At 41.5% G+C, this 15,000-nt stretch overlaps 1 protein-coding gene across 1 annotated transcript; it reads left to right on the top strand.

The window, feature by feature from the left end:
* The first annotated feature begins 6,302 nt into the window (after window positions 1–6,302).
* On the top strand, window positions 6,303–9,178 carry LOC143029594 (uncharacterized). Its single transcript, XM_076192298.1, has 2 exons — window positions 6,303–6,970; window positions 8,393–9,178. The coding sequence occupies exons 1-2, from the start codon at window positions 6,524–6,526 to the stop codon at window positions 8,753–8,755; spliced, it is 810 nt and encodes a 269-aa protein (XP_076048413.1). The 5' UTR covers window positions 6,303–6,523; the 3' UTR covers window positions 8,756–9,178.
* The last annotated feature ends 5,822 nt before the right edge of the window (window positions 9,179–15,000 follow it).

Below are 15,000 nucleotides of genomic sequence, written 5' to 3'. Positions count from 1 at the left end.
GGAGGGGGAGGAGGGGGAGGGGGAGGAGGAAGACAGAGGAGGAGGATAATTGGAGGAATAGGAAGAGGAGGAGGAGGAAGAGAATATGCAATGTAGGTGGGGAAGGGAAGGAGAAAGTGGAAGAAGACAAAGAGGAAGTAAAGAAAGAGGAGGAGGAGGAGGACGAGGAGGTTGACGAGGAGGAGGACAAAGAAGAGAGGGAAGAGGAGGAAGAGGAAAAAGTAGATGATAAGGAAGAGGAGAAGGTGGATGAGAAAGAGAATGTGGGTGAAGGAAGGAGAAGAAAGAGGTGGGTAAGGAGGAAAGAGGAGTAAGTGGAGGATTATGCGGACGAAGAGAGGAGTACAAGAAAGAGTCGGAAGATGAGGAGAGGTGGAGTACAAGGAGGAGGAGGAGAAAAAGGAGGTTTAGAAGGAGGACGAAGAAGAGGACGTACGACGCAGGTGAAGGAGGAGGAGAAGGACAAGAGGAAGAAATATGTAGGAAAAGGAAGAGGAAGTGGAGAAGGAAGAGAAAGTGGAGAAAGAAGAGGATGAGGATGAGAAGGTGGAGGAGGAGGAGGAAAAGGAGGCGGAGGAGGAGGAGGAAGAGCAGGAGTAGGAGGGGGAGGAGGAGGAGGAAAAGGAGGCGGAGGAGGAGGAGGAGGAGGAGGAGGAAGAGCAGGAGGAGGAGGAGGAAGAGGTAGACGAGGAGGAGGAGGAAGAGGAAGAGGTGGAGGAGGAGAAAAAGGAGGTTTAGAAGGAGGACGAGGAAGAGGACGTACGACGCAGGTGAAGGAGGAGGAGAAGGACAAGAGGAAGAAATATGTAGGCAAAGGAAGAGGAAGAGGAGAAGGAAGAGAAAGTGGAGAAAGAAGAGGAGGAGGATGAGAAGGTGGAGGAGGAGGAAAAGGAGGCGGAGGAGGAGGAAGAAGAGCTGGAGGAGTAGGAGGAGGAGGAGGAAGAGGTAGACGAGGAGGAAGAGGAAGAGGTGGAGGAGGAGAAAGAGGAGGCGGAGAAGTGGATGAAAAGGAAAAGTAAAAGAAAAGAACGTGGGAGAAGAGGAGGAAAAGAATGTGGAGGAAAGAGTGAAGTAGGAACAGAAGGGATAGAAGGAGAGTGAAGAGGAGGAGGAGGAGGAGGAGAAGGAAGAGGAAGATGAGGAGGAGGAGAAGGAAGAGAAGGAAAAGGAGAAGTTGGAGAAGGAGCTGGAAGAGAAAAGTTGGAGGAGGAGGAGGAAAAGGAGCAGGAGGAGTAGGAGGAGGAAGAGGCGGACGTGGAGAAGGAGGAGGAGCTGGAAGAGGAGCAAAACCTGGAGGACGAGAAAGAGCTGGAGGAGGAGGAAGTGCTGGAGGAGGAGGAAGTGCTAGAGGAGGAGGAGGAAGAGGTGGACAAGGAGGAGGAGGAAGATGTGGACGAGGAGGAGGAGGAGGAAGATGAGGAGGAGGAAGAGATGCAGGAGGAGGAGCTGGAAGAGGAGGAGAACTTGGAGGACGAGAAAGAGGAGGAGGAAGTGCTTGAGGAGGAACTGGAGGAGGAGATGGAGGAGGAGCTGGAGGAGGAGGAGGAGGAGGAGTTGGAGAAAGAGGGATGTGAGGACGAGCTGCAGGAGCTGTAGGAGGAAGAGGAGGAGCTGGAGGTAGATGAGGAGTAAAAGGAGGAGTAGGAGGAGGACGAGGAGGAGGACGAGGAGGAGTAGGAAGAGGAGAAAGAGGAGGAGGGGGGAGGAGGACGACGACGATGAGGAGGAGGAGGAGAAAGAGAAAGAGGAGATGAAGAACCTACAGGTAAAAAAAAAACGAGTTGACTTACTGAGAAAGCTAAGAAGAACATAATGAGTAAAGTCGGAAAAAACGGCTAAAAAGAAGAAATAAAGAAAGAAGAGCAAAAAGGAGCCAAAGGAAACGAAGCGACCGGAAGAACCAAGCGGCAGAAGAGAGCAGAAGAGAGCAGAAGAAGAACTGACAAGACGAAAAGCCAAAAGAGAGGAAGAGACACTCAGAGGAGACGAAGTAATGGAAGACAAAATCCGTTAAGAACTGGCTAAGACATTTTCCCCCATTCCCCCTCTCTCTCCCCCCCAGCTCCCCTTCCCCTTCTCCTCTTCCCCCTGAGGTCAGAGTGAGATAAAGTAACTAGAGAATGTGAGGCTGAGAACAAAAATGTCATGAGAAAGGAGGAGAACGATTTGAGAGAGAAAGAAAAATTTATAAAGGAAAAAAAGAGGTAAGGAATACGAAGGGACGGGGGGGGGGAGTCTAGAAATTCCAAGATAGGCAGAGGAAAGACAGAGCTAAAGATAGAAGAAAGGAGAGACAAATAAACATAGGCCAACTGAGAGAAAGAATGAGAGAGTGAGAGTGTGTGTGTGTGTGTGTGTGTGTGTGTGAGAGAGAGAGAGAGAGAGAGAGAGAGAGAGAGAGAGAGGGTTAATATGAATAAATTCAATCCAAATCCTGGCCTCGACCTGTACACTATTTCGGTTTCCCTAATGGAAAGAACTACAGATTTCATGATCATCATTGACTTCACAGAGGGTAACATTCGCTGAATATGAATTAAAAATTCTTTGATCAAATCTGGTCATGGCTTTGGATATCAGTAATAGTGAGTGACCAATGTTGTTATCTGTGATATCAAATCGAATTTCTCACGTGTTTAGTAGATGAGAAATATGTATAATATATATATATATATATATATATATATATATATATACAACAGTGAATGGGTCACAGTGATAAGATATACATTTTTATCAACCACAATACACTTTAATTCTAAGTCATCAACATCGAGAGAGACTCGAGGCCACATGCAGAAATTGAAACGTGGTACGGCCAAGGACTCGAACCGGGGCTTGCACGTGACAAGTGTTAGTGACTTAATCGATTGCTCCATCAAGAGCAATCAGTTAAGTCACTAACACTTGTTTTCAACCCCGCGTCTCTCCGTAATTACTGGTTAAATTCTGTTAACTGTTCCCTTATATTGTTTTGTATTTCTTCTCTCACTTTCAACTTCCCTTCACTTAAGTATATTTTTCATCATATCTTTCTGTATTACGTAATATTTCTCGATGGGATGAATTAAACTGGGTAAAACATTTTCTTCGTTTCTTCCCGAATAATATTACACTTGGCTTGTTAATTTACACCAAGGTATTCCCGCCTGGAATCCTCAATCCACTCACTAGGCCACCTCTGAACCGACGTCACCGTTTTATTCATCCAGTGATCTTTACTGTTACAAATAAGTGTCTCCCCCAAAGGCGCGACTTTTCTTCCGTGTATCAATAATTTTTTCTCCTCGTCCACCCTTCTCCAATGAGAAAGAATACAACGTCTTAAGCAATACTGCTTATACAAGCAATCTCGATATCGAGGTAGGAATAGCTTAGTTTAACTATTGTTATATCATCATTAAAATCTGTTCCCTAGCGGTTGTTTATAAACCTTAGACGGGAGCGAGATTATGCAACTCCTTCGCGGCCTATTGTTTTCAAACATCCTACACATAAGTTAAAATTCTCTTTTCTACCTTATCTATCAACCTCTTTCACTTGTCACGTGCTAGCCCCGGTTCTAATCCTTGGCCGCACCATGTTTCAGTTTCTGCATGTGGCCTCTTCGAGTCTCTCTCGATGTTGATGGCTTAAAATTAAAGTGTATTGTGGTTGATACATACATACATACATACATATATATATATATATATATATACGCGCGTGCGCGTGTGTGCGTGTGTGTGTGTGTGTGTGTGTGTGTGTGTGTGTGTATTCACCTTGGTCTTTCACCTTGGTCTTTGGATCACGTGTTGGCCTCGTGATCGACAGCTATTTCCCTCCCGGAAGAGAGCTCAGAGCTCGTATGACCGATCTATGGGTAATGCTATGACCTTTCACACACACACACACCCAACTCCCCGCCCACGAGAGTCAGAGTAACGACCCAAAGCACAGCGATACCGAAATAATTTCGGCCCTGGGCAGGATTCGAACTGGGTACTGCGAGCACCATCGTACTTCCCAGTCCAGCGCTCTACCAACTCTGCCACAGTGTGTGTGTGTGTGTGTGTGTGTGTGTGTGTGTGTGTGTGTAATAAAACTTCAACGGTTTTTGTTTACCTCACCACCCTTCCACTCGATCATATATATATACATATACATATATATATATATATACATATATATATATATATATATATATATGTGTACATATATACATATATGTCATTAAAAGTGATGGCTAGTTTAGTATTTTGTATTTTCTTTAATATATTCTCCTTATTTCCCAAGATTATCTTAGTCTCTCTTTCAAAATGTAAGGTGGTTTCTCCATAGGAGGTCATCTGAGTTGCCATATCGCGATTTCGAGTCTCATTGACTCTTCTTCAGTGGCGTGGAAGTGTGATTTTGTCGTCTTGGTGGAAGAGATGGGAATGCTACCGTTTTGTGTCTGGCCAGTTTTTAAGGCGTATTTACGTCGTCTCCCTCGTTCGTCCAGCCAATCAGCGACAAGGACGAACGAGATAAACATCGTCAGTACATCTTAAATACCGAACAGAACCAAGAAGCCACCATTCCTATGTCTTCCACCGAGACGATAAAATCCCGCTTCCAAACCTCCGAAGAAGAGTCAATGAGACTCGAAATCGCGATATGGCAACTTAGATGACTTCCTAGGGAGAAATCGTCTCACAACTTGAAAAAAGAGATTAAGATAGCAATGTGAAATAAAGAGGATATCTTAAAGAAAATACAAAATCCTAAATTAGCAATCACTTTTAATGCCATATATATATACACACAGGGTGAGCCAAAAGTAGGTGGACAGTATGTGGAATAGGTTTATGTATCAGATATATTATCACAATAATTATTGTATTCATTAACAGACATAATTGTGTTTACTGGTATAGTAACATGTATTTAACATTAGAGCAACAGCTAAATCAGCCTGGTGTCAATGTTTGGAGTGGTATATCAAGCTCTGGTGTTTTAGGACCTTTTTTTTTTTTTCTTAATGGAACGGTCACAGAAGATAACTATCTCGAGATTTTAATAAATCAGGCAGTTCCCAAGTTAGAACAACAGTCTAATTCACATGACCTTTATTTTCAACAAGATGGGGCCCCTCCACATTATTCAAGAGAAGTCCGTATCTTGATGAAACATTTCCTGGGAATGGATTGGACGAAGAGGCCCAGTTGATTGGCCGGCACGTTCACCGGACTTGACACAGATGAACTTTTTCTTTTGGGGAGTACTTAAGGACAAAGTTTATAGTCGAAAACCAAGAAGTGTCTGTGATTTGAAGAATTTACATAAGAGATGCATTTCAAGAAATTGATACCCAGACAGACTTGTGCAAAAATGTTTGTCGAAGAGTAAGAGGCAGAATTCAAAGCTGTGTAAATCGTGATGGAAAACAGTTTGAGCACCTGCGTTAATAGAATTCAAAAGCTTTTGTATTAATGTTCACAATAAAATTTAATTCTCAATGTAATAACTGTGTTAGTACATATAATTGTGTATATACGTAATCTCTAAATAAATGTTATCATTTAATGTCCACCTACTTTTGGCTCACCCTGTGTGTGTATATATATATATATATATATATATATATATAATGTATGTATATGTATATATGTATGTATAAATCGTCTTTGTGTTATGAATAAACATGAAGTAAGATGAGTCAAATGAAAGTAGTTTCCTCTCATTTCACATGTCATTGTCACGTATTGACTGACTTGCTTGACTGTCATTTATCATCACTTAGAATAAACTAATCCCACACTTTGATATTCAGTGAGGTTGGTAGGGCAGGAATGCAGGGTCATACCGGCTCGAGCTCTCCATTCTCCGTTTTCTTCCGTCCCTAACGCTCATCATAGGTCTTAGGTCTTTCCTGAATTGCTTTGTCAGCTCGTTTGTTCCAAGCAACAAGGTGGTTCACACGCCGAATGTGCGGCTTTGGAGCTGAGTGACAGAGAGCGGGGCGAAGAGTCTGGTCGACTCCAGACGAGAGAAGTCTTTTGTCTTCTCCTGTCTATTCTGGGAAGAAGTTTGACACGCCAACTGTCCTCGCACATCAAACGGATAAATTGGTTCAACGACTTTAGCCCATGAAACCTGATCTTTCTTTCATCGCTGAGTCTCACGTTTTGTTTTGTTTTTCCCTAAAGATTCTTCATTGGAACGACTTTTCTATTCTTAAAGTACAATTCTCTTCAATAAACACAGAGAATCCAAATAGTGACTTAGTCATTTTTTCCGAGATTCTCCTCAAATTCAGATACTGTAACTATATTATCTAAAGGCCTGTCTACACGAGCGGGCCTGATCGGCGGGCTTGCCCGTTAACGGGCATATTTGACGGGCAAACGATCAAATTGCCCGAAAGGCCGCCGAGCGAAATCACTGAGCTGGTGCCCGGTAGCTGGAGTTTCTACCCTGCCAGACGCAAGATAATATCGTGAACCCACAGCGGGCCTTCATCCCACATTCCACGGCATAGTAGCACAGTGAACATTTAACGATGGCAGCCCAGGATAACTCTAGTGAGCCACCAACAATTTATTGGTCTAAAGCACTTACTAGTACTTTGATTGACCTTTATCGTAAGAATCCATGTTTATGGAATGTGAAGCTGAAATGCTATAAGAACAGAGACAAACGCATAACAGCAGTGAAGGCTATTGCCGCGGAGATGAGAGAGCATGGTACTTCCGTTACGACGGATGACATAAAAAAGAAAATAGACACGCTGCGTAACCAATATCGGCGTGAATGCAAGAAAGTAAAGAATTCACAGAAGTCAGGAGCTGGGAGTGATGATATCTATGTACCTAAATTGTGGTGCTTCTATGACCTGATTTTCCTCCATGACAGTGAAAATCCAAGACCTTCATCGTCAAACTTGGACACAAGCCAAAACACTGGGAATGGTGAGGATACGTCTTCCGGAGAAACATCTGATTATGAGGTAAGACTAAGTTTTCTCTCTCTCTCTCTCTCTCGTGAATAGTGAACTGCATGGTTAATAATTTTTATTGCAATTAACCTGACTTTGATTTTATTAATAGATAACTTGGAGAAGTTCAGTAGTATGGCTGATACGAGCAATACCCATTGTGTTTAAGAAGTTAGTGAAAATTGAATCAATAAAGGTTATTCATAATACATAACTGCATCTGTTATTTAATGGAACTATACATTTTATTTTACACAAAATAATATATAAATGACACCTTCAGATAACATTATCTGTGTTTTTATTGCAAAACAAAATTAGTTATAGAAATAATCAGTTTGTAACAAAATATTGCATAGAAGTTCATACATGTACTATACTACTATAGCCTATACATGTTGTGAAGAGGATTTGCCATTTCAGTATATGTAGTCATAAGTGTGATAATGAAGAAAGGAAAATATTTAAGTGGTGGAATGATTTTGCACAGCTTTGTACTGCCATGACACTGCACCTTCATTATTGAAATATTCCATAAAGTCATGGCGTACACTTTGAGCTTCTCTACTTGTGTTCCGTCGTTTTCTTTGTAGCTGCAACAAGTCCGGAGTTTCACGCCATGTACCAAGGAGGATTGTACATCTTGCAACATCCTCACAATCCAAAGACCCCTCAGGCGTATATTGCGTGACATGATCACGTCTAAGAAAGTTATGTAAGGCAGTACATGCTAATACTACCACCTCAACCTTGTTTGGAGATAGGTTTATGGGTGACAGAAAGATTCTAAATCTATTAGCTAAAATCCCAAAGGAGTTCTCTGCTGTACGTCTAGCCCTAGATAGGCGATAAGAAAAAATGCGTTCCTCATTACTTTGGGTCTGGTGAGAGAACGGTTTCAAAATGTGGCGTTGCAAGGGGAAAGCGTCATCTGCCACAAATACGTATGGTAGCATTCTGTCACTTCCTTGAGGTTTTGCATCGCTAGGGAGACCTGCTGTATCTGTGACAATACGGCTACTGATAAGTGTATTATCCCACACACCACCGTCCGACACTCGCCCATTGCAGCCAATATCAACATATAAAAATTCACAATTAGCATCACAAATAGCCATGAGAACTATACTATGGCTGCCTTTGTAATTATAGAAATAGGAGACACTGTCAGGCGGAGGTCTTATCAAGATATGCTTCCCATCAATGGCTCCGACGCAGTTCGGGAAATTCCACCGTGTTTTGAAGCCATGTGCCACACGCATCCACTCATCTGGGGTTGTAGGGATCTGTCAAACGTAAAAAAAAATAAAAATAAAAATAAAAAATAAGGAGAATGGTACTGGTAATGTTTTCCTATAAAAAATTCGATCTATAACTGCCTAATTACGTAATTCAATGACATAACCATAAGTAACACAGTTTCTTATATTCTAGATCTTTAATGACCCACTGTTGGCTGCTGCTGATGCTTCCGAGGTAACACCTGGAACTGCTGACATCCCACCTGGTCAACATGTGGTGTCAGACCCGCATGCGCCAGGACCTTCTCATGCACGACCAGCAAAAAAGCCACGCAAAACGATTATTGATGAAACTCAACTAATGCAAAAGGCTTATGACGAACTTAAATCATTGTCTCAAACAGAAAATGTGTTTTCTGCTTTCGGAACTGTGGTTGCAAATAATCTTAAAGAAATGAATAGTGAAAATCAGATTTACGCTCAGAAGTTAGTTCAGGATATAATTTTTCTCGGTCGACTTGGAAGGCTTTCCTCGTCTACTAAGATCGTAGAATAACTGTCATCATGTAATAATTTTATTATTTGGTAAAGGTATTGGACAAAATGTAAGTATAGCGACATCACATACATATTTGTATGTATCTATATAAGCGCTCAAAAAGTTCATTAAGTTTGTTCAGAATTATATTAATTTCTTTCCTAGTGCATGGTCTGTTTATTGTTTTGAATGTGCATTGTATGCAATTAAGTCAATTATGTATTACACAATACAATATTCCCAATCATTTATATATGTTTCATTAGTTTAAATGCTATAACACCCAACGTTATCAAATCAATAATAATTATAATAAAAATATAATACATAATTGAGTCTTATTTATTTACAGTTACATAAATCATGTGATTAACATAACACAGGTACATATTTACATTATTTACACGTAACATGTTTATAACAGATTCACTAACCTGTAAGTAGTCAGCCTTCAGCACCTCGTATATGGCCCTACATGTTTCTGGTATTATGCGGGACAAACTTTGCTTTGATATGCGTGTACTGTACTGCAACTCCGAATAAGAAGACCCACTTGCTAAATATCGCAGAGTTGCTTCCAGACGAGCTTCTGCTGTAATGCTGTTTCTCATAACTGTGTCTTTCTTCACTATGTACGGCTCCACCTTTGATAATAAGATGTAAAAAGTGCTTACATTCATCCTCAGGTAATTTCTGAAGTCGTGTTCCTCACTACTTTGTAGTTCATGAAGTATTGTTGCAGTGCTTCCAAACATACTTCTTTTCTTTAACCAATCTTTACACCATATCCTTTTCTTCTTTTTCTTCTTGAGACACACAGCTATTATCATAGAGCACAAAATCTTTTTCTTGACAATGCTAGGCACCATGGTTCTCGTACAGCACTCCACCCGCTACTGGCAACATCGTCGGGCAGGCCCAGCTGTTCATCACTTCGGTCGTGTGGACAACATTCACGGGCAGGCCCGCGAGAATTTGCCCGTTAACGGGCAAACCCGCCGATCAGGCCCGCTCGTGTAGACAGGCCTTAAGGCGGTGCCCGGTAGGTCCTACAGGGTACCGACCCATATTTTGGGGGAAATGGGTGTTCTGTGTGAGAAGAGGCAGCCTGACCAAGTCAATCAGTTTCGCTCTCTCCAATTACCAATATATCACTATACTCTACATTAGCATTTGTGTTTGATCCTTAAATATATACAGCCAATAGCGGGCTATATAGCCCATGCAGTTCATCAGATGACAGCGAAAAAAAAACATCCGATATTACCGGGTATATGTTCTATGGGGTAATTAATAACTGCGAAAATGAATTTTGGGGTAATCATTTCGAAAAGGTGGGGAAACACTGCTGTAGGAGCTTCGACCTTGCCAGATGAAAGTTAATATCGTGAACCCACAGCAGGCTTCCCTCCCACACCCCACGTTTCTTTCTCTTCTTTTTCTTTAGACACAAAGCAATTATCATGGTGTACACTATCTTCTTCTTGACAATGCTAGGCGCTATGCTTGTCGTACCGCACTCCACACGCTACTGGCAATTTGGTCGTGTGGACAATATTCACGGGCAAGGCAGACCCGTTAGTATTTGCCCGCCAACCACGCTGCCCGACGGACACGCCCGATCGTCTGGACACGGCTTAACGATGCCTCCTTGGCTCCGTATTAAAATAATGATATAGTAATGATACAAGACTCCAGGGTTCTGATGACAGCTTTCTTGTATCCTAAGGCTATGGCATATTCTGACGGCAGAGCATTATCATTCTTCTTTTCTTACTGCAAAACCGAAAATCTCCATCTCAACCCAAGACGTAAAGGGTCTTGGGTATTAATATGCTGCACTTCTAGATAAATTTGGGATGTCTGAGCTAAAACTACATCTTGCAATGACCAAGTTTGAGGGAAACTGTGGTTCGATACTTACTTCTCAACAAATGTATGGCAGACGTACTCAGCAGCAGATGTTCTGGTAACTTCTATTTCCCTCCTGACAACAGCTTAGGTCTTATCCGATGAACATGTTTTGTGTTGTTTCCTCGTATATTCCTATACAAAGTCAAAAATAACCTTTGGAAGTGGAGGACAGCTTCATCAATGTTAAGCTGTCAAGGGGCGAGGATACTTTTGCGGAACAAGATTATAAAGGTTTCTAATGAAAGCTTAGTAATTGTGAGCGTTTCAGAGAGCACATGCCTATGCAAGATGTCTATAAATAACACAAAATTAGATGGCACCACTTTGTGATAGATCTAAAAATAAAGACTCTTAATCTCCAATGGCGAGGATAATTCTTATAATTTTGACTGCCGTCAAGCGAATTTATTTAGCCAAGGTAAACCTCTTCATCGGGTTTTAAGAATTAACTGAACTATTTTGAAGGCGTCTTAGTAGTTTCTCAGAAGGATATTCCAAATTCTCAGACCCATTCTGCATTAGCTCCTGGACATACGGCTGGCGCAAGGCAGACAGCTTTAAGACCTCATTCTTCTGGACACTTTGAGTCATTATGTGCTCCAACACCAAAATACCTTCTCATAGGCGGCTGAAAGATGACCATGTTCAGTATTTTGTAGTTCCGTGTATCCCTGGCTCATAGCTGGCAAGCGCTCTGCCAAAAGACGGCAACCATGATGGACGGCGCTCAACAAAGAGGACTCTGTCTTTTACCAAGTCAATGAATCAGTTTTTTTTTTTTTTTTTTTTGAGGGGGGGGGGAGTTTGGGCGGTTATTTAATATGCTCCCATGTATTGTATATATTTTTCCAAGAGGGCTTTCCAAGTTTCTTGTTTTTTGTTTTTTATTTTCTCATAAAAATTGCAATCTTATGGGCATGAGGGGTTCTGGTAAAGACTATATATTTATGAATGTAATGGAGAAGTGGTGATGCTGGTGTCTCCTGCTCTCTTTAACCAGAAGATGGAGACTGGAAGCAAAGTGGAGATAGAGAATCACCGTCGGTGATATTCTGTGCTTTACAGGTCAGACAATAGAGTATGTAGTATATATTGTCCCACGGTAGCCCAGTAGATACCGTGTCGAACTCATGATCCGATGGTCGTGAGTTCGATTCCCGGGAACCCCTGCGTGCATCTTGCATTGACTTCCGACAGCCCTGGCCAGGGGTTTCTCACTTCCCACTACGTGGAAGTGGGATGGTAATTTTTAGTATATCATCGCATGATACTGGAAATCAACCGAGTTTCTGAGACGCTGGTTGCGAATTTTAGGAAAATTTGTTTAGTATTTCGTTGAGTCTAATTTGGTTTTACTAAAAGATACATAATGATTATGATCATGTAAATGTTGTTCATGAAGGTAGAATGTGTGTGTGGGGGGGAGGGGAGTACAGGATAACTGTCCAGTCTCATTTTCTTTTGGGCATGATGGCTTGTCATTTCAAAAATAATTCCTCGTATAAAAAAAGAGTATATAAAGAAAGTAACGAGTAACAATGACAAACAAGAATAATAATAGAATATATATATATCATTTAAAAACAAAAATTCTTTTCTAATACCATGATAATAGGGCGCCTTAGATCGTCGCGACTTGGACGAGAGGTCAGAAGTGGATATGATGCGAGACTACGTGATATCAAGGAGACAACAACCTAGCTCTCTCTAAGAAAGGGATTTCCGTGACACTGAACTCAACCATTATGATAACGATTTCAGAAATAAAAATATCAAGCCATATTTTCTGACTGAAGGACAGAAAACTTCCATGAACTGACTCTCATGTCACAAAGACGGGAAAAAAAAAAAAAAAAAAAAAAATATATTACTCAGAATAAAATGAAGACATGTTTTGAAGGGATCTTGTACATTAGAACAGTTCAGAGCATTTCCAGTGAAACAAACAAGTCACTTCGCACTCTAAACAATTGCGCAGGGATGCTAAAGTGATATAATCACTCTGTCAGAGGTAGAGTCGTGATCTCAACCCCTCCATCGCGGAGACTCCTTACGAAGACAAAGAAATCGGACGCTTCTCTTCGACTGACGAAGAACCTCGGTCTCATCGAAGTTTCGATCGATCAAGACCACGAAGTACCTCCCAAGTTCTCTGCAGTCACGAAGAAAGACTTCAACAACACCAGAATCACTCTCCATTCACTCAAGGCTAATCTTTACCCAAAGAAAAATGTTAATCACTTTAACTTCTGTCTCTCTCCTTTCTACTATCCTAAAGCTCTCCTTTGCCCCCTTTACGACCTCATCTCTTCTGCATGAAACAGAAATAATTCGGTGAGAATGATGAATGATACGGGAGCGGTGAGTCCACTGATTTATGCACTGCGGGTGATGTAAGCGTGGCTTCTGAGCACCGAGTGTGATGGTGGAGATGTGGTGAATGAGATGGTGAAGAGGAGGGGGCACTGAAGGACGTTGCGGTGGGTTGGGGGAGAATGGGAGAAGAGGAAGGGAGGGAGGGAGGGAGGGAGGGGGGGAGGAGTCACTGTTTGGCTGGTGCGGTTTGATACGACTTAAGGGCGGGAAAGAGTTTGGACGGTAATCTAAAAACGTAAAGAGCAATGAATACGGAAGCAGGAGGCAGGAGAGAGAGAGAGAGAGACACGGGGCAGTTTGTGGCAAGACTCTGGAGGTGTGAAGAGGTAGCAGAGTGGCAAGGTGCCGGAGGAGAGGCAGGGCCAAGGAAGAAAGAAGAGGCAAGAAGATTAAAAAGATAATAATAATAAAAAAAAAAAAATAGGAGGGAGACGCAGGGTTAGGGCTAATAGGAAAGGCAGTGACTGAGGACGTAGGAGGTAATGTTTGATGAAAGGAGGTATTAATAGAAATGATAATGATAGGACATTAACAAAAGGAGGTAGACGCAGAGTCAAAGATTAGATGTGAGGCAGCAACAATGCATGTGGCTAAGTAGGTGGGGGCTAGATTTCAAACCAGAGAGAAAACCAACAACAATGACAATAATAACAGAATAAACTATGGGAGGCAAAGCAGACCTTACGTCCAAGGTAAAAGGAAGAGAGGAGAGTGGAATAGGAGGTAGGAAGCAGGAAACAGGAGGCAGAAAGCCGGAGGCAGTTGTAGGAGAAAGGAAGTGTGTTTGCATAATGCAGTGTGAATTATGGGACAGGTTTAAGGGCGGAAGGGCTATGCTGGGAAAGCCTGTGTGTGTAACATGACAGAATGGGCCCGGATAAACGTTTTGGTGGATGCAGTGCAGAGGTCCATGTGGATGGAGGATGCGGATGGACGTGTGAGGATGGGAGGAGGATAGCGGGACATGCGTCCTTGTCTCTCTCTCTCTCTCTCTCTCAAAAAAAAAAAAAAAAAAAAAAAAAATGAGGGATGTATCACACATTGTCTTGGGTTGCTAAGGATCTAAGCCTAGCTGTGAAGTTTGAATTGCTGTTACATATACGGTACACCATTTTTGGTGGATGGCTTAACATAGGGGCTGGATCAATGTGATGCCCTTGCCATGAACGACTCACTGAGAATGGATGTGCTATCGTGGTGGATAATTCTTAGTGTTGTGGTGGATATGTTATTTTGGTAGATAGAGATTATGATTTGTAGATTCTTGTGACAAACCGAGATGGAGTCTGTTCGGAAGAGTAATCACTGAGGATAACATTCCAATATAAAACATTTATTATTATTATTATTATTATTATTATTATTATTATTATTATTATTTTGTTTCTGATAAGGGTTTCGACCTATTGAGAATTTTTTCATTCAGATGTCCGGCCCTTTGCTGAATAACATCTACAGTCCTTAGCCAAATCAATATATATGAAATTAATGTTTGGGAAATGTGTATACACGTAGCAAAAAGGTCAGCAAATCACTGCGTTAGTTAAGTCAGTGTTAAGGAAGGATTAACGTCTAAGTCTCCAGTATAAACTACAGACCAGTTGTATTTACTTGGTAAGTTACAAGGAGAAGTTTGAATGAAATGCCAGTATGAACAAATTATTCAGTATAGTCTATGTGTGATACTAAAAGTGGGTCTTTTTGTTGATTTATTTATTCGTCTATCTATCTATTTATTCATTCATTTATTACTATTATTTTTTACTACTTAATCTTAACTGTCAGCTTTAGCACACACACAACTACATCTGCAGAAATTTTGCTTTATATTTTACTAACTACATGACATGTAGTTCTATCTAGATATTTTTAAATTATCGTTTACACATAAACACCCGTATTTCACAAAGGCCACTACACTCTCATTTCTTTAAGTGCAGCAACACAAACCAGATTCCAGCAAGGTATATTTA

This window comes from Oratosquilla oratoria, chromosome 11 (assembly GCF_046742065.1).
Source record: "Oratosquilla oratoria isolate Oo_2021 chromosome 11, ASM4674206v1, whole genome shotgun sequence".
Taxonomy (NCBI): domain Eukaryota; kingdom Metazoa; phylum Arthropoda; class Malacostraca; order Stomatopoda; family Squillidae; genus Oratosquilla; species Oratosquilla oratoria.
This window is presented reverse-complemented; position numbering and strand designations above follow the sequence as displayed.